This window comes from Lycorma delicatula, chromosome 1 (assembly GCF_047948215.1).
Source record: "Lycorma delicatula isolate Av1 chromosome 1, ASM4794821v1, whole genome shotgun sequence".
In the NCBI taxonomy this organism is placed as follows: domain Eukaryota; kingdom Metazoa; phylum Arthropoda; class Insecta; order Hemiptera; family Fulgoridae; genus Lycorma; species Lycorma delicatula.
The window spans coordinates 153755357-153776551 of record NC_134455.1 but is presented as its reverse complement, the minus strand read 5'-3'; the positions used below and the strand labels follow the sequence as shown (position 1 = coordinate 153776551).

Here is a 21195-nt window from a genome sequence, read left to right as displayed (position 1 = left end):
TATAAGAATGATGATCCTCATTGTTTAGCAAGTCCCTGTCTTGAACAGAAGAGAGTTACTTGTAGAGCTGAATATCTGCGTTTTATGATGCTGTACAACATTATATTTAGCTTAGCAGAGTTAAGAACTCAAGTGACTTTTTTTTACGCCATACAGCATACATATATAGACTGTTGGTATCTAATATATTATGCGCGCTTGCGTTGAAGTATTTTTAGCCTAATAAATTTATTAGAAACCAAACATACGGAAAAAATCAACGTACAGGAAGATTACTTTAACATTATTTATATTATAGTGTACACGTTGTTATCGTCTCCTGATTACATTACCACAAACCATAATGAAAATTTTAATATAAAGAGAAATGTAAATAAATATAATAATCTGTTTATTTGTTATTTACGTCGTCTCTGAATGAGTTGTTGAATATAATTATTTTAAGATAATTATTATTTATCATTCATTCATGGGATAAATAGTGACTATATAGTTCGACAGTAAAATAAGCTTGAATTAAGATTTTTATATGATTCATAGTGGTTTCATTTCAGCGCTTACATTTTTGAAGATTATTAATAGGAAAAAATTGAGGTTGGTCTTACTTTATTGTGCAGGCACGTTTTTAGACGTAGGAAATTTTATATCATTATCGAATGTTTCTTTTAGTAAACAAACTTAATAAATCTGTAAACAAAAATAATTTATATCTGAAAAGGCCGAAAAAATATAAACTATGTTAAGCAATTTATTTTTTAAAAATCTCACCAAATTTAAGACGAATTTTTCTATCATAAATAATTTTCCAGTTATCAACCGCTTTCTAGTTAATGATAATTATAAGCTGTAATTATTGCAGTTTTTATTGCAGAAAGGAAAAAATAGTGTAAAGGTCACGTAATAATATAGATTATATCGCATTTTTTGTGGACAGTTGCATATAAAATGCACTAGATTAATATTTTCTTTCTACGATTGGTGTACATCGTTTACACAGTAGCAAGAAGTATTTATTTTGACATTCTATTTTTATAACTTCATCGAATATGCAATAAGTTATTTTAATTTTCATTACTAAAACATTATAACACTTAGCTTATCAAGACAAACAGTTTAATTTAAAAATAACCTTACTTGATTGAGATTGGTATTAATTTTTAAAAATGGCCCAGAAATCGGAAAAAGTTGATACAAAAACACCAAAGTTTGCTGAGAAGATATTATTATGAAATTAACAGAGAATGTCATATGATATATTTTTAACGTTTTAAAGGTCACTCAGATTAAAATTTTCCAAAAACGTACTTTATAGGTAGAAAATTACAAATACCAAAAGTGCCGTTTCTAAGGAACTTTGAATGAAAATGTTATTTACTGGTAAATATTTATACAAAAAAATTTGCATCTTTTCCATTAAGCGGCAGCATTTCCGTTTCTGTTGGGGTTAGTGTAAACGCGCCTCGGTATAAGATGGAATGACATCATTGTTGTATATTGCTAGGAACATCACAATGACTGGCTCGCTTGCCGCGACTTGGCGAGCCAGATTAGAGCAAACGGGCAGTACGAGGCTGCGGCCACGGCCAGCGGCCGGTCGTGCCCGCACTACTTACGGCCGAACAAGCGACTAGGAAGGTGGTGGCCGCGCCTCGGCCGTCCAGTCACAAGATGGATGTTACCGGAGAGCTGCAGTTGTGTATTTATATAATCGCTGAAACAACAAAGAAAAGAGTAGTGGCTACATCCCGTTTTACGAAATCGTTTTCCAAAAGGCATGTTTAATTTTTTTGTGATCTGCGTCAACATGAAAAACGTTTTTCAATTTCACTAGAATATTGTCAAGAATAAAATTGCAGATTAACATAAGAAATATTGACACATACATCATTGCATCTATGCATAGGAAAGTTTGTTGGATTATTCATCGGAAGATAAGTCCCATAAACTTGGCCTTCTTTAACTTCAGAAATGAATTTTTATGTAATGAAATCAATTTCCGATATTATATAATTATTTTTAAAAAAAGAGTCAAAAGAAAATACTAGTTTGAAAGATAATTGTTTGCATTTTGCTAGATTACGCACTAAAATTACAATTTAATACAATGTTGCATACGTTTGCACAAAATTGAACAGGTAGCTGTCTGATCGCATACTGTCTAGCGTGCGTTGTCCCATTATGATTAATAAAAATTTTGGCCGCAAGATTTCGGTTGGTCGTGGCGGCCAGAACGACAAACCTCTGGCCGCAGCGACCACTTGGTCGCACCAGTCAATTACGTGTTCATTCATACGACTTCCATAGAAATTGGCCGCTTGCGGCCAGCTACTTTTCTGGCCGTTGCTGCAGCCGAGTAAGTGCGCGTTTGCCCCTATTGTCAAAGCAGTACTAATACAGTATTCGATTGATTTCAATATTGCTTACTTTAATTAATTTTTTTTTACAAAGTTTTTTTAACTTTATTTAATATAAACATACACTATACAAAAATAAACATACATAAAAGAATCATGAAAAAACCAAAATGAGTTACTAAGAATAGAGGCCTAAAATATAGAACAATAATAATGTAGAATAATGCAAAATGTGGAGGATAATTTATTCGGGCGGCCTAAATTCCGCAATATGAGTATATTGATGAATCTTTATAAATAAATTTTTACCTCTTTACCATGAATATTTAATTCCATTTCTTGGCCGTTAGCAGATAAGCGTAGATTGTGTAGAATGCCTTTGTTTTGCAAAAAGGGAATAGCTGTTTCGTTATTTTGAATGTGACGGGTCAATTGCAGTAAATTAATTTTAGCAAATAAAAATTACGTTTTTATGAAAATAATGACAAGAGTGAATGGATGTTCAACTCGCATGAATGATTTCTGAGGATTGGATTATTGTAAACAAATTAATTTTGGAAGGTGGCGGTGGTAATGATGTGCCATGCGCCTTTAATGTCATTCCATCCCATACCGAGACGTGTTTTTACTATTACCAACAAAATGCAAATGCCATCAATTAACAGACATACCGAAACTTTTATGTAACAGTTAACATATATGCTGATATATCTGGTAATCTTTGTAATATATTTACTACGAGTAATTTATTTACATATTATTAGACGTTTAACATTATTTACACCAGATTTTCCCAATATGAATTCTTCAGTAATATAATCGTACCAAAATAGCTTAGCCAATGGATACATGTTCCTTCGCGGAGTTGAATCGGTGTATATTTTTCTTCTTTCACAGTAGTAAAGGGTACATTTGTTTCTTTGTACTATCTATCCCAGTTTTGACTTTCTTTCTTTCTTTTTTTTCCTGTTTAGCCTCCGGTAACTACCGTTTAGATAATTCTTCAGAGGATGAATGAGGATGATATGTAATGAGTGTAGTCTTGTACGTTATCAGTTCGACCATTCCTGAGATGTGTGGTTAATTGAAACCCGACCACCAAAGAACACCGGTATCCACGATCTATTATTCAAATCCGTGTAAAAATAACTGGCTTTACTAGGACTTGAACGCTGGAACTCTCGGCTTCCAAATCAGTTGATTTGGGAAGACGCGTTCAGCACTAGACCAACCCGGTGGGTTTCTCAGTTTTGACTGTAAGTGATATTAACTACCTGAAGTAAATCACAGATACTTTCTCTGTTGCTAATGATGCTCATCACTATACAGCTTACGTTATAAGCTGTATAGCTTATAACTGTAATTAAAATAGTGAAGACATCACTTCTATGGCTGTTTATCACCTCCTCCTCCTATTGGTGGGCTTGATGTGCTAATATGCAACCGCTTATTTGGCTCTTTGAAGAAGGGAACAAAAAACCTACATTATTCTTCATTTTCCGTAGTAATCTTGGAATGGCATGCTTGTATTCTTAAGAATTGTGTATTTTTTTTTTAGGACGCACATGTTACATTAGATCTTATTTTTTTAAATATTTTTTTCGTTTCTGTATAAGATAAAAAATCTGTCAATTAATCAGAAATATGTTTCTTCAAGGTCTTATACAAATGTGACACGTCTTATATGACACAAAAAATATATTTTCAAAATGTTCTTTGTGCAGTGACTTTCTGGATATTTTTAGTTGTTTTCCGGTTACGTGAAATATATATTTTTAGATTGGCATTTCCCTTTTATTTAGCTAGTTTAACGTTGCGTTTCATTTAATTTACTCTTTTTATTATGTATATTGTTGCTTCCGTTGTTAAATAAATTTGATAAATATTCGCTTTGTATCCAATTCGAAAATATAAAAACATCAAATCTACCATAAGTTCTACGTCAAAAGTCGGTATATATATATATTTTTAATTAAATTTTTTACAATAAACCTGCAGGAAAACAGCAAACGAGATGAACCTTCTTCCATTAATTAACCAATATATGTATATTTATATAACTTATATCCGTCATGCGCATAGAGAACGGTAAATATCCAAAGTTCTATTCGAGCTATAAAAATAGAATTTTGTGCTAAAAAAAAACAAAAACTGCAACTAATTATGTCTTAAACATTTAAATTATCGTTCAAGTTTTTCTACTCAGTTTAAAACTTATTGATTGCTTAATTTTCTTTTGTATTATTTTAATAGTAAATAATTTTTTAGTTATCATCGGTTCTTTTTTTGTAGTATTTGATGTCTTTTATACTTCATGTAATAAAGAGTCATTGGAACAATTCCAGTCGCAATTTATAAAACAGAGATGTAGGCTGACACGCTGTTTTTTGACCTAGACCTAAATTCATTTACTATAAGCATAAATAATGTAATTACTGCCTGTTTCCTCATAACAAAAAACAACTTTTTTTAACACAGAAAACGTGATTAATTTTTGTTATTAACAATTATATGATTGTCATATTTAATTTAAGGTATTTTAGGAGAGATAGTTTAGAATAAACCGTTTATTTGTATTTACTAAGTTATGTTATTATTATGGTTAAGTGAAGTTTTATCGGTAGAAATAAGTAACAACTATCCACTCATCTTCAGAATAATGAATAGCAGAGAATGTTGTTATATTATAATGTTAAATAATATAAAAGTGAATGTAATGTTGTTCGCGATGTAAATATAAAATATAATGGACAGAATTGCGGATCACTCTGTAGGCTGTTTACTTAAAACGGGTTACCCGCGTATGAATCATCGGAACAAGAATATCCACACTGAAGTACACCTACTACTTGTATTCTGTGTTGCGTTGTAGTCTACTTGATTAAAATGCGTCGTAGTGGGGAGTGGTGGGGAAACCGGTTCCTTCTGCCCTCCCGCGCGCGCACCTAGCACTAACTTGACTCGACTAGTCTGTGCCCAGTCTATCAGCTGATCGTTTATGTGGTCATGCTTCGGTCGTTATGTTGTGCCTCGGTGCAGCTCCGTTCCACCGTTCCTCGGTTGCCACTAATACCACAGGTACGCTATACTCCTTTCTTGTGTTCTTTGTTAGAGAATACTTCTTGACTTTTCTTTTCATATATTCCATTTTAATTTGTATAAACAGAATATTTTATAAAACAAGAATGTTATTGCAATGTGCCGCTGAAGTTAATATGTTACTGTTATTGGCTGTTCATGAACCGTTTAATCTGAAACTAAAGGTTGTTAAAATTATAATTATAGATGCGTTATATTTTAATATTAATAACATACATATTTTTTACACTTTTTGGTGATAGATTTAATGTCTGTTTGAAATGTGTTTCGTTTGTTTATTTATTTTTTTATCTCATTCTTTTGTGATAGCTATTTATTTGACCTATATTGTGGTGTTGCTATGTACTTTTCTACATCAATATTCCGTTATAATTGTAATATTTTAACGTTTATTGTTTGTTTTTAAATAACTAATAAAACCAAATTTTTTTAATTCCTGCATAAAATTAATTTTTGTTTTCTAAATTTATTATTGAACAATTTTTGATTTTGATTATTTTAATATTTTTTTAAATGTTATTTATTCATTAAAGTAAATTATTAAAAGTGATAAAATCACATTAATTTTTTTTTTGGTGGAATTTGTAGAAATAAACTCGTTCACTATCTCTAATGATTTATTTTAAATGTTAATTTTATCATAAATAGCTTGTCTAAATCAATTACCACAACTAAACTGACCTTGCTACGAATAATAACGTACTGTTGTATATTGACAAATAATATATCAAAAACAATAAATAATTAAAATAACAACAATTAAAATAATGCTATTAATATTTAAAAACAGAAAATATAAATTTAAAAACAGAAATAGTTTACTTATATATATTACGCCGTCGTGAAATTACGTAATCATGGTGTTTTCAATTTCTAAGAGTTCATTTTACACTCAGATTTTCGTCAGTTATTAAAGTATTCATAAATTACATAAAAATATATTTTTTTTTAATTAATTAAAAACTTAGTTACTTCGCGAAAATGTACTTCTATAGCTCTATAATTTTTTGGTACGTTCAATTATTCTTCATCTCTCCTATTCTTAACCGTTCATTGAAATTTTACTTAACATAATTTTTACCAATTTTTTTTACTAAAATTTGTTGTTTTGAATTTTCGGATAAACATTTTTTTTACAATCAAGACAAACCGATAGGATTATATGTGCAATGCAACAGTTTTATAATTTATTTATCTTCAAAATAAAATTATTAAAATGTATTTACGTCTCCTCAGCATTAAACTACGCTGCAGCAGCGTAGCAAATATAGAAATTATTAATTTTTTTTTAATGTAAACAATATATCATTATTAAAAAAATCGTATATAAATAACATATTCAGATGTCAGTTAAGTATCAATATTACCTTTTAATCTATTTAGTTTGAATTAATACATACAGTTTATTAGATTTGTATTAAGGCAATCTATGTTTATGATGTACTGTAATTTTACCAGTTATTAATAAATGTGTGTTATTTGGAGTGGCGTTATATATTGCATTTTTATTTAAAGGAAATTTTCTTTGAAAAAAAAATTCTTTCGGTCTGGCTTGTACGGATTTAAAAGTTTGTATTCCAAGAATTTTGCGAATCAACAGTCGGGCCATCGGTCAATTTTTTACCGCCCTTACTATTGCAAGGTCTTTCCCATAACATTCCTTTCATCTCCCCTCCACATCGCTACTAGACCATTCTACTTGAACAATTCCTTTGCTAGATTTAGCCGATATAACTTAGAATTTTTATGTGTATCCTGCACTGCTTTCTACCACCAGTCTATATCGCATTATTGAATGTCAAGGGCATTTTCAAAACTTTGAGTTCAGTCATCACAAAGGATATTTTTAATTTAAAAGGAGTAATGTTAACGTATTTTTGTTTTTTGTTTTTTTGAGTCAGCAGTCATTTGACCCGTTTTATACTACGCTCCTTTCCATTCTGTTCAGAGTTGCTCTTTTTACGTAAGTATATTTATTGCTGCTCATGCATAAGTAGAATCAAATTAAACAAGTCGCTTGATTCATAATTTCAAACAGTTTTCATCGACTAAAATGTTTATTATCATATTAAATTCAAACGGATATTTAGAAAATATCCGTGTGATATTTCATTTACCAAATACTTTGAGATTTCTCTCTTCTCCAATACGCTGTAAGAATTCTTCATTAGATTTTTATCTACTCGTCTAATTTTCAACATTCACGTAGTCCTTTTTCCTATTGCCCGTGTTTCTTAATCATAAATCGCTGTACTTACCACAATTACATTGAAGACTTTTTTTCCTAATTATTAGATCTATATTTTATACTAGTTTTTGTTTCTTCTGGGTGGAGGGTTCCTGTGCATGTGCCAGGCTCATTTTTATCATTAATTTTTGTTTTATTTCATCCTAAAAGAAATTTGCAATTTTTGGTTTATCGATCCTTTATCATATTATTTAATTCCTCATTAACCTCCTTTTTTATTTTATTTCATTACCTACACTTATTCTTATTTATTTTCAAACTGAATTTCTCTTGTATAAATAAATTCATGTCACCCAGTGTTTCTTCAACTCGTTTCGTAATTTCTTCAAAAAAGTAAAAGAAAACTGTCATCTTATCAGTGTATTTATTATAATTAAATTTCTCTTCGTGGGTAGTTATTATTTCTCAAAATTTCCTTCAATTTTTATTCTTTCTTCCATGTACAACTTGTAAAGCAACAGGGAAAGACTTTCCCTGTTCAATCTTTCTATCTCTGAATCAGAAATTTTCGTTTATAGAGACAGATTGTCGTATATCTGTATGCCATATTTGTATAATTAAACAGTAAGTATTTCCGGTATTTGCTCTTTATCCCGTATTTCCAATTTATGATAACTTCTATAGGAAAGAATTTTAAGTAATTAAAAAATTTCATTTTGTCATCATCAAGTAACTACTCTGAGGCAGATTCCTTGAACTATGTCCGTCTTCCTTCTCCTTTATTCCCGGCTAACATTTTAAAGTTGAGACAAAATGGTCATTTTTTTTGAGATTGTTTATAATTTTTATTTTTTTCCAGTTTCTTTTCGTATAGTCTGCTGATCCTTTTAGTACCACTCCTGTTTCGTTAATCCTCCTCTTATGATACGTTCTAACAAGTTAGCTTTCCTGTTCTAAATTGTTTTGATTAAGTTTCTATTTTCCTTTATTGCCCTCGTTACATTTTTTTTTACTTTGTATTTTTAATCTTATTCCGTTTTCTTCATGCTAATTTTCCAAATGCCTCCAGTCTTTCTTTTTCTCTTTGTAACCATATTTTACATCCTTATAGAAGAAAAAATTGTAACATTTCAGAAGACGTTTCTTCATTTCTAACTTTATGTTATACATAATTGTTTCTTTTTGTTGAATGTTTCCCTAGTCATTTCTGTTTTCATTTCGTTTTTACCTTTGTATGCTTCTGTAAATCTTACCTCTTGTGTAGTCATTCATTGACATATTGTTCTTCATTTTTCCTAAAATTTATTTTCACGACAGATTCTCCCATAGTGTCTTATAATTTTTCATAATCGTCTACTGAATATCCTGTGAGTAATTCTTTAAAAAAAATCCACGTTAAACAATCGAATCATCAAACAATTTACTATTTTCCTTCCTCCTACACTGACTCCTGTATCTTATTCTAAAGTATTGTTGATTATTTCTTCAAAATACGTATTAAACAAGTGATAAGCAGCATCCGTGCCTTACTCATCTTTCTAGTCGATTCTCTTAGTTTGAGCATCCTTTACTTTTATAACTTTTTTCTGCTTTAGATGCAGTTCTTTAATTGATCTATTATCATTTCAATGAACCGTTTGATTTCCTAAAACTTTTAATAGATTACCCCATTTGATACAATCGAAACCTTTTCTATGTATCTATATGATATACACTAATTCCTATACTTCTCTCTGTTATATACCAGTAGTTCTTACTGTAAGAACCAGTAGTTCTTATTAGTCCGATTCCATCTTCTGTCCCCCCTTTCTTTTCCTGAAACCATATTATTCTTTTGTAACTATCTGCTCCATATTTTTTTCAGAATTCACAGAATCTTTGCCGATCGCGAAATAAAACTAATTGCTCTATAATCTCGTTTTTTTACTGTACCGCTATTTTTTTGGATATTCGACTGGTGGTTATTTTAAGAAAGTTTTATGGCCATTTTACATTGTACTAAATAAGGTCATCATCACTTGTAATACTTCCTCATTAAGATATCTAATTATTTTCTGGCAGCTCATCTATTCCCACAGCTTTTTGATTCTTCATATTTTTTACTGCTTTATTTTATTTCCGATTAAAATTTTTTTTTCATTTATTGGCCATATGTTGTTGATTACCGTATTGTATGTAATGTATTACTGTTATTAAACATTTAGTTTTTAACGGTAATGTTTTACGTCTGTTTCTTCCTCATTGTCATAAAATTAATCAAGAACATCGTGTACATTAACGTACTATCGATTTTGTCTAAAAAAATTAATAAGTAATATTAATTATAATAATATTAAATTAATTAATTAATACTATTAATTATTTTTAAAAGTTAAAAAAATCTCCTAGAAGAATCGTTGAAGAAATCTCCTAGGTTGAATTTGTCTTATATTAAAATTTATAAAACATTTTTATTGATTTACACATTTTTTTCCGCAGTATTTAATTTACAATCTGTTCCAGTTTACCGGAACCGTAAGTAAATTTGAATCCTCCCCAAAAGAAAATGACACGCAGGAGTGGTTTCTATTGAAACCCCTCAAAGAACTGTTCATGTATACATAGTTTACGCAGTATACAAAAATATATAATAGATAAATAAGTACTTACAAAGATGGCTCCAAAGTATACCGATCAAGTTCAGAACATAAAAAGCAAAGAAACACAATAAAATAGTCTTATCACACAAAGAATAACTAATCAAACAAAGAAACAGTAAAAGAAATCAAAGAAACAACAAAACCGAGTGACAAAACGAAATGAAGAATTTTGACGGTGTACAACACCGTAGGGTAGCTTATCCATTTCAAATCTCGGAGAACTTGTAGTTCTAATACATACCCTCGCTTTTGGCGCCTAACGCCCTCGCTGTTATCCTGGATATTTACAGCGAGCCAGTTCATATGTTTGATTCTCATTTTGTATATTGTACTGAATCGCTGTAACGTCTCTCGAACGGATGACAATCCCAGATAATCATGTATTTCAGTGATTTCGCAAACCATGCCGCTTCTGTAATTTCTCAATAATTTGTTCTGAAATCGCTGTACGGCTTTGATATTTTTCTTGGTTTATCGTACCACACAGTTTCCGATTCCGGTTTCAGGATCGCTGAGAACAGCAGTAGTTTGTTAGATAATGATACTTCGACCCGCTGTCTAGCAACCGTTTCCCTGAATTTAAAGTTAAGTTGCGTCCTTTTCTCCTTGATATGACTTCTCATGATGATATTTTATTTTTTAATGGTGAAAAAAAAATTAAATTTTTATAATATTCGATCCTTTTATAAGGTGATCTATAAGCATCTCTAGTCTTGACTGATATTTTGAACGGTTATGTATATTTATACTTAACATTGTTGAAGGTTTTACACAACTTTTAATAATTTATTTAGCGAAGAAACAATCAGTTTGGCACAGTTAATACAAAAGTAATTACTAATTTAAACTACATTTTAGATCCCTCAGTGATTGTCGGCGTTTATCGTTCACAAAAATGTAGCTAGTAATGGTAACGTATAGACGTTCCTGCAGATATTCCGGTTTAAGCCGGTTGCATCTTAATAATCCTCTTAACAATATACGTTCGTATTAACTCTTGTTGACTCCTTTCTGCTGATATTATTGTGCGAGTATATTATAATATAAATTCTTTGATCGGATTAAAACTTCTTATATTGGATTGATAAGATTAACGTAGTGAAGGATACGATCTGGTTTATTCGCGTAATCGTGTTTTCTGTTTATTTTTCTAATCTTTTTTTAATTTTTTTATATAATTTTTGTTCATTTATTTAACAGTAAATTACAGTTTAATTATCTTTAAAAGCTGGGGAGAATTACGATTAATTAGTTATTGTTGTACGGGAAAATATTATTTACACAAATATGTACTTTAAAAACAAGAAAGCCGGTTAATTTTATTGATTTATTAAATTTCAAACTCGAGTAAGATCTTTTACGACTAAGTATTCGCTTACAGTTTTAATTAAAATTTTACACGGGATTAACGTTTTCCATTCCGTGTAAATTATTTGTCCCTGAGGTGCTCTTTCTTAGTTAATTTTAACTTCTTAAAATACTTCTTAGAGAAATACTATATTATCAGACAGTAAACTATATCTCTTTCTCTTATTGTGTTTCGCGTAAAATATTCTTAATACTGTAGTTTAAAAGTTAATTTCTAGAAGTTTAGAAGTTAATGTAATTTAGAAGATAATCAATTTTACTCTGTATGAAACCCTACGTGGCCGATTATTTCTGAAATCAACTTAGATTTTATCTAACAGTAAAAATTGTATGATTGATTAGTTAATGGTTTTATTTAATTTGATAAACCGTAAATATTTTTTCGACCAAATATTTCTATTTTAAAACTTTTAGATGAATTTTTTGTGTAGTGGAAAAAAATAAGTGTCTCAAATCGATTCCTTTGTTTTTAACTCCCACTTGTGAACGGTTAAGTAATATTTATCTATATTCTTTTTCTTATTTTTTGTAAAGATGCATGTATTATATTTAGCATTCTTTCGAATGACTTGTCATCAATAAGGACGTCAGTTTTTAGGTCTGCGTATATTTAAATTAAAAAAAAAAATAAAGTGCTTTATTTCAAACAATTCCTAATCGCAACATATGAAGTTATGTTCTATTTTTAAACGGATTATGAGTGTTTTAGTTAAAAATGATCTATTTTCGTAATACAATGAGGTGTCTAGGTTGCAAACGAAACGTGCAATGGTAAGTAAAGAAAAAAAGTGCGAAAAGGTTCATAGTTTTAGTGTCAACCTTTCGGTTGGATTGACCTCTTTAACAGCGGGCGCCTCCATTATTTTCGTACCTGACCTGATCTGACGTGAAACTTCGTAGAAGGCCTACTATAACATGCTTTGTCTGAGGCTGAAGCGAGTCATGAATGATGCGTTAACATACCGGTAACCTCACTCTGTCTTTTTAAATTCATAGCCAGTCTATCAGTAGTGTTAATACTAGATTAAATTCTTTTGTGTTCATAATATTGCGAAATAAAGTATTATCCTACCTTATTTATACAACAGCAACCTTCTACCTAAAATCATCTTCCTTATACGGGTATTACCGAGTGTTCGTAATCTTGACGTTCAGTTTTTAGTTAGCCATAATAATATCGTAATTAAAAATGTTAAAATGAATGAATGTATCCCTGATCGTAATGTAGCAACGACTACATGTGAGGTTCGCAAGACTACTTAGTTTGATTTATACAGAATACATTGATATAACCGATTAACGGTCTGAGTTAGATGTCCCGGTTAAATTTATAATTTAATTATAAAAATGTAAATTTGTATTACTATTATCGTGTTATAAGTCAATAAATAGTTGATTTAATTTACATGGATATATTTAGATGAAAGTGGAGATTAGTAACCTAGTTTCTTATATCTTATCTGTTGAATGTGCTTTTATTAGAGAATATACTCCAAAAGTAGTCTTTAAAGATTTTTTGTATTTTAATTTAATTGTACAATAGTAAAGAATTCCCTACATTTACTGGAACGGTAACAACACTATTACTTGGCATGTTGTTTTTATTTGTTGTTATCTTTTGTTTTGTTGTGATAGTTAAAAATGTAAAGTTAAATATTACAATCTCATTCTTAGCAACTTGCAAGTGTAAATTATATTTCTTGTCTCTTAATTCTAACTAATTTAAGTTTCATGTTACCTAATCGGTTAGAATTTTATAATCAGGCTTTTTTTTAACATTTTTAATATTAAAAGCTATCGTACTTTTTTGAAAATAATTTTTTTCAGTCTTATTTAATTTACTAGTTAAATTAATTGTACAAATAATTTTAAATTGTATATTTTTAAAAAAGTTCGTTGTAATATTTAAAACTAATCGTTGAAGATGATGCTTCACATGGTTCGAGTCCTGGAAACAAGATTTAATTAAAAATCATGTCAACCATTGTAATGTAATTTCAATACAATTTTAATATTTGTCCATTCTATTTATTACCTTCTTTGTTTCCTTTTATTTTACTTAAAAAATTATAATAACATGTATTTTTTGCATTAAAAATATATATGTATGCATTTATGAGCATTTAAGTATATAAAAAAAACGTTGATCAAGCTACAGAGAAGTAACACATGTTTTCAAATATTACAAACACATATGTCAGTATAAGAAATTAAGAGAAACAATTTCAAATTCCACTACTGAGAAAAAATAAAAAATTCTTGCGCACTTTTCGTTAATTTATTTTAATATTTCTAACAATAAATGCCGCAGATAAAGAAATGTCAACGTTCCGATTTGCAGCATCGTAACGATCCGCGCTTCTAACTTCCCACTTCTTGTGGGAACCCGCGGGTATGCGTTATTTCTGGGAAAGCGGATCATCGGACAGAGTGTGCTGCTCGCGGGAGTGTTGCTGTCCTGGTGTCTATAGGCTTTGTGGAGAGCGGTTGCTCTTCAATGTCTAGCTTTCTAGTTTCTTCTGCGTGGGGGCATTCTGGTCTATTTCAGTGCCGTCAATGCGATCGGGTGCTGGATTAGCCTCTTGTGGAGTCTGCGTCTGTTGACGCTTCAGTGGGTGGTTGTCTGCGATGAAGCGTAGGGACTCTGGTGTCCCGGAGCTGGTAAGACCGAGTCCCAGCAGGTGCGGCTTCTGGATCGCGCTAGATAGAGGCTGGCACTTGAAGGACCGGGTCCCGGCGGAGGTGACCTTCGGGGTGTCTTCGTTTGAAACGGACAATGCAAGACCGAGTCCTGGCACCCGGGGTGGGTCGCTGGGCACGACTTTGTCAGACCTGGTGATTTAACACTGGGGGTTAGTTGCAGGCAAGGAAATCAAGATCCTACCGGCGGGCCTGCCTGCCTGTCATGTCGGACTTACAGCCGGTAGGCGGGTGGGCTCGTTAGAGTAAAGGACACTCCCCCGGGCCGTGTTTATTCTTTACGTGAGTCCGGCCTGGTGAGAAGGTGGAAAAAACTTCCCCCCTCAAATTGTTTTGACCTTAAATTGAGCATAACTCAAGAACGACTCGATCGATCTTCGTAAAAATTTCACATGCCAACTTCAGATACACTATTACAGCATATTTAAATTTTAGTGAAATTGACGCAGTAGTTCTGGAGATTTTTGAGCCAAAAACATTTTTACAAAGGCCTGTAAATATATAAGGTACCCCAATTTAAGTGAATGGGATATTCGTACTCATCACCTCAAAACGTGAAGAAAATTTATTTTCATTTTCCATCCCACTATGCGATCGAAAGTAATACCGTACTTTTCTTTATAAAGTTGATAAAAAAAGCATTGATAATTCAGTTTAAATTTTTGTGGATATAAAATTGCTAGTATGCATCATTTTAACATATTACTCCTGATTTTGGGAAATTATAGCAACATTTAATTTAAATTGTTCAAAATATACATTTTTAAATTACACTACCAAAAACTGCGTAGTTTCGTTATCTAAAAAAAACTATAATAGCAGCAGGATAGTTAATTTTATATCGGTGATTAAGCTACATAACTAAGTAAATTTCTATAACTTTAATATTTAAAATTAATTTTTAACTTTTCTAAATAACTTTCTGATGAAGCAGAGTTCTCTAAAAAAGTACGAGAACTAAATTTGGATAAAAAACAAAACCAGTAAGTGAAACAGTTTTAATGTATATTATGAACGATTCGCTTTGCATAAGTTAAACTTGCTTTAATGTGTTATTTTTGTTAAATTTACTGTTTCTGTTAATCACAAATGTATTGAGATAATAGGTTTCATATAAAATTTGCTTGTCCTTATATTCTTATGTTGCTGTTTTTAAAAGTTTTTTATACTCTTATAAATGTTATTCATTTTAAGGATGATATATCAGCGTATGTGGATCGGATGTGAAATTCTGTTACATTTTCTTCTAGGCGAGTTACAGTTAAAAAGGCCGTCTCTCACATCCCAACCGTCAAACTCTTCTATCCCGCCAACTTTCCTTCTCCAGATTTTATTTCTTCATCGCCTCCATCATTTCAGACACCAACTGCTTCGGAGGTCGTCCACGTTTCCTCATCTCTCCTGTAGTCCACTACAACATCCTCCTAGGCCATCTATACTCCTTCATTCTCCTAACATGTCTAAACCATTGTAGTCTTCATCCCTTCAAAACTTCAATCGCTGTACCGGTTGCTCCGATTCTTCTTCTGATGTCATTTCTCACGGACCGCATTCTAGAAACTCCACAACTCCTGCGCAGCACATCCATCTCCACAGCCAACAACCTTCCCTCATCTCTTTTTTTAATTTCCTTCTGACCCGTATAATAAAATGCTCTGAACAACTTTTATATAACCTATACTTAGTTGTTTTCCTTATCCCTTCAGAATACCACAAAGAATTGCACTTAGGGTTAGCCACCCGCCCCAAAGCTGTACGATGACTTATGTCTTTTACACCGTTTCCTTTCTGTGATAGGTAAGTAAAAGTCTTTACATGCCTCGATGATATTCCCATCTACAAAATATATGTTACGTTTGCATATATTTATGTGCATAAACTTTAATATGAAATTTATAAAATTTAAGAAAAAAATTATTAAACGAAGAAACAATATAAGCATTATTTAATTACAAATTTAGAGTTTCTCTAAATCTTTCAAGGTGGGCTTACCGGAAATTACACTAAAGAAGGTTTTGATTATTAGCTCTGAAAGATATTGGGACGAATATGTACCGATTAATTTGAAAGCGATTGCAATAGTTTTGAAATTCATATATATATATATATATATATGTAACATTATAAAGATTAATATTATAGGTTATGAGTACATTGTATTCTATTAGCATATTAATTTAATATTACGTATTATATAAATTTAATTTGCATATATTGATTGTACTCGTAATTACTTTTTATGAGAAAATAATAGCATTTTCACTTTGTTATAAGTACTTTCTCTGCTGCTTCATTAAAAAAAATTATATACCTGTCTATAAAATAAATTATAATTTAGTAGTTGTAAATAAATATTATTTTTTCAATATATATATTTCACGTTATGTAATAGAAACGCAAGCTAATATGCTTCAGCTTAAAATCAATTTAGACCAGTAAGCAATTGCGTTCAATTTTTTCTAGTAACATAGACTTTAATATGTTAAAAAAGAAGCTTTGTACATCATCTAAAAAATCTGTACTAACTTTTTAGTTGCTATGTATTAATAGTTTTATGTGCAGTTTTAAAACTGATTTATTTAAAATCAGTTATATTAAATAGACCAGTTACATTAGGCTGTCTTTTCTAAAATAAAAAACTACTAAAAACAATTACGGATAGCAATAAGAAGAAAACAAATTTTTCATTGACGAAACCGAATTGTATGAAGTTATCATGTATCGTGCTGTAATTCATTGTCAAGAACACTGATCGGGTAATGATAAGCAATATGTGCTTACCGACTATTATGTTTGCTGGATTATCATACGACAGGAATCCAGAATACATCTAATATATGATATAATTGCATCACCTAATTTATCACCTTAGTCGTAGAGGGGAGTAATGCAGAGCTGTAGGAAAACAATATGACGCCCTACTAAAACCATTAATTAAAATTCCAATCGCCATCGATCCAACTGTAATGTAACTCAGAAATAAATAATATTTTCAGCTGAGAAATAAACTATAGAAATTTGCATTTTTTCTTAATTCGTTGCATTTTGTCGATTGTATAAAACTTCCAATTTATTAATGGATAAAGGAATAAATATTTAAAATCGGATTTAGGCGATTATTGCTATCATTGTTTTTTATTCCCTGCGTTCAGTTAACAGTATCAATTGGTCTGGTAACCACATACAGCGAATTTTATGAAAAAAATGTATACAAAATTGTTTGTTATAAAATTTATAGAATTAAACTGGATTCCGGCTAATAGATTCCGATTATATCCTATAATACCTTTTAACTCCAATTTGTTGGTTGATTTCTACATGTTCTTTTAAGATTGTTTTTAAACGTCCCTCAGTTTTTTGATATTGTCTCCTTTTTTTTTGCTTAGAATTTTTTAATTTTCTGCTATAATTTTTGCATTGCTTCTGCATCTTTTATTATTTGGACTATAAACTGTATGTTTGGGTAGCGTACTCTGATTTTTCAACCGAACTTTGTATTTAGTTTTCACTGGATTGTTCATAGTCTTGGTCCAGGTACTTTCTAGCAGGTGGTTAGGTTTTCCCTTCCCCTTTTTCAAATTTATAGCCGAATTTTGTGTGCTTTCTTTTGATTGTTTCTTTCTTCCGTGCTTTAGATTTTGTTTACTCATTGTATGCTTTTGTTTCAACGTCAGTCAGTTTGACTTCCAAAAACCTGACTGAAATTACCAGTCATAAATATTATTAAATCTTTCTTTTGTTTTAACCTAGTAGAAATTAATGACTAATACTGTAGAGCTTTTAAATTATTATTATTTTTTTAATATGAATCCTTTGTACTTATTATAGCTGTCTGAATGTTTCTATTCTAATAGAGAAACTAGAAAAATTCACGGTTCTGTGATTTTGAGTAATAAATAATTGGAAATATGCTGGATAACAATAACACAGCTTTCCAGATGACAGGATTTGAAATATTAGTACTAATGCTATTTTTTAATCATATTTGCCTAACACCGCAGACATTTAATTTTTGTATATATCAGTAAGCTTTTTTTCGGCATCTGCAGTATGTTTAATTTTAATTGTGGTGAATTTATAACGATGACAACACTTGACATCGTGGTAATGAAAATTAAAAATAGACCTCTCAAAAACTGAAAGGGATGAACATGTTTGGTCTTAATTAAGTGCTGTATTTTATACGGTACTTACGTTTAAAGAAAATGGGATGAGAATAAATAAGGGTAAGACCAAGATTATGCTAACAGGAGAAAACAGTGATTGGACAAATATTACATCGAACGTGAGGTGAAACGAGTAGTTCGATTCAAGTATCTAGAAAGAACAGTAACGGAGGATATCTGTTGTACAGCAGAGGTAAGAATTTGAGTAGCAACGGCGAAGGAAAGTTTTAACAGAATGTTACTCTATGAACCATGAAATAAATAATTAAGGAAGACTAAAAAAAAGTTCTATATGTGTAATGTAGGGTTGTATGATGCTGAAACTTGGACACTAAGGACGAAGGTTGAAAGGAAGTATTTGAAATGTGAATTAATATGGGAGATAAAAAAAGAAATGAAGAAATTGCTGCGAAAGATTGAGGAAAAAAGGCGATTCATTAAGAATATATAAAGAAGAAACAAATTGGATACGATAGTGGTTGAGAAGAGAATTTCTACTGAAGACTGCAATCTAGGGGATGGTGTATGGAGTGAAGGTAAGAGGAAGAAGGAGGTATCTAACGATAGATTCAAAGATTGGAGGAAGATATGATAACATTAAGAGAACGGCACGGAATCGTGAAGCGTGGGGAACTATAAAGTGAGGATCTGCGAGAAGACAGAACACGACTGAACGATAGATTTTATAAAATCGATCTAGTTGGAAGTGAAATTTGGCAGGTACATCATTGCATAATCCCCTTAAAAATATGAACCTATGTTGTGTTCCACAATCCCTTTAAGTTTCTGCATAGTATACGGTAAATTAAAAATATCAAGAATTTTTTTATTTATTTAATTGAATTAAACATTTATTTTTGTGAAAGTGTAGTAGACCTTTTTATTTTTACTGAATTTAACATATTGAACTCTACTATAATTAATTAAGTGAAAATGAAAAAAAGTACACAACAAAAATATCGATCGTAATTGGTTATGGAAGGTTCAGCTACTGTCTAAACTAACCTTACTCTTCTAAATTAATGTTTTCAATGACACCAGAAATCATTGTTGTCGACTGTCGAGAAACATTTTCGAAATGTCTCCCATGGTATTTAATTTTTCGTTGCTTCTCAATTTTTAGCGGATTTTCAAAGAAATGGGGAAATTGCGTCCGGTCAGATTTCTAATTCATCGTCGGGGGGAGAGGAGAACAACTTTAAATTTTGAACAACTTACTCCTGAACTCGATTCTGTAGTGTTTATGTACAAATGTATGTATAAGATATTTTCGTCCGCTCTACCGGATGCAAATCTTAACAGATTTTGACGAAACTTGGTGGGCTGATGTAAACCTGTTGGTAATAGATCCCTATTGATTTTCAAGCGAATCTGTTCTCAGAACAGATTCCTGTGAACTGATTGATGTGAACTGAACGAAGTTCCTGTGAACTTTCGGTTTTTTGGGTACAGTTTCAGCTTTTTTTTTGTTCAAATGGGGACAATTTTTACAGATTTTGATGAAATTGATAACGTTATCTAAACCTAGTAGAAATAGAACCGTATTGATTTTCAAGCGAATCTGAAGTTAGAGGCAAAACAATGGGTTATTGGGTACATTTTCAAGTTTTTCATTGTGTAATTTGAAACGTGACCAAAATTAAATTTGAAAAGCCAAAATTAGATTTTTTGCGAGGACCACCAGGCGCGAGCTGGTTTCCCAGTCAAATTCCAAAAAATCAAGTTTGTATAGCCGAAATCAGACTAGCGAGCACCGCCAGATGTGAGCTGGTTTCACAAAGATTCAAACTACCATGTTTAAAGCCAAAATCAAATTTGTACAAGCACCGTCAGATGCGAGCTAGTTTCGCTATAGTACTTTAGTATTGCAAAAATCTAAAGTATGATCTGGTGTGAAGGAAAGGGGTCGGTGTTCAAAAAATCAATTTAAAATTCTTATCGTTATGGGTCAATTTGAACCTTTTATTTTTTGTGAGCACGGTTCCAGAACTACACAAATTTAGCGGGTAACAGTATCAAACTGGATTGTTGGCAAGTAGCAGTGTTAAGCACTTGATGCAATCATAATTCAACAAATACGTGAAAAGGAGGAAGAAAAGAAATACATGTATGATGTATTTATTGGAATAATAGACAGTTCTTCTCAGAATTATGTAACACATGATACTAACAAAATAAATACAAAAAACCGCCGAAAGTAATATTATTTTCAAAAATCAGTACAGCAGTCACAATATCCTTTCTTTCTCAACTAAAACCGGAAATCCGCCCTTCTGACGCACTTACACTACGACTGAATTTTTTTCTTACTATTGTACCTATAATAAATGTACAACAAAATTAATATTTATTGAGTAGTGTCTACAAAGAACAATTTGACCACGTCAGTGAGGGTTAACAGAGAATCGTGAAAAATTGTTACGCATACTTTGTTTCGCATCATTGCCAGAAACCTTATTACAAGATTTCATAAAAATTGGAAAACGTGTTTGGTCATAATTACGTCATAGATATTTAAATAGACGAAATGCCAAAAGGTCGTCTTAAAACGGGACTTTACTTCACGCTTCAATAATACTGCAATCATTATTAAATTATTAATTTGTTTAGTCTACTTGAAAACTTTATTGAATTATTATTTCATGTAATCCATGATAAATTAGAATGTAGTTTTACGCCAA

General features: G+C 31.0%; 1 protein-coding gene across 2 annotated transcripts in view; it reads left to right on the top strand.

Annotated features, from left to right (window-relative positions):
- The first annotated feature begins 5326 nt into the window (after nucleotides 1-5326).
- Nucleotides 5327-21195, top strand: part of LOC142324565 (tyrosine-protein phosphatase non-receptor type 13-like) — a 232591-nt gene continuing 216722 nt past the window's right edge. For both annotated transcript variants that reach the window (XM_075365421.1, XM_075365411.1), the window contains exon 1: nucleotides 5327-5432. In XM_075365421.1, coding sequence (XP_075221536.1) covers nucleotides 5375-5432 — 58 coding nt within the window. In that variant the 5' untranslated portion in view covers nucleotides 5327-5374. The remainder of the gene's footprint in view (nucleotides 5433-21195) is intronic.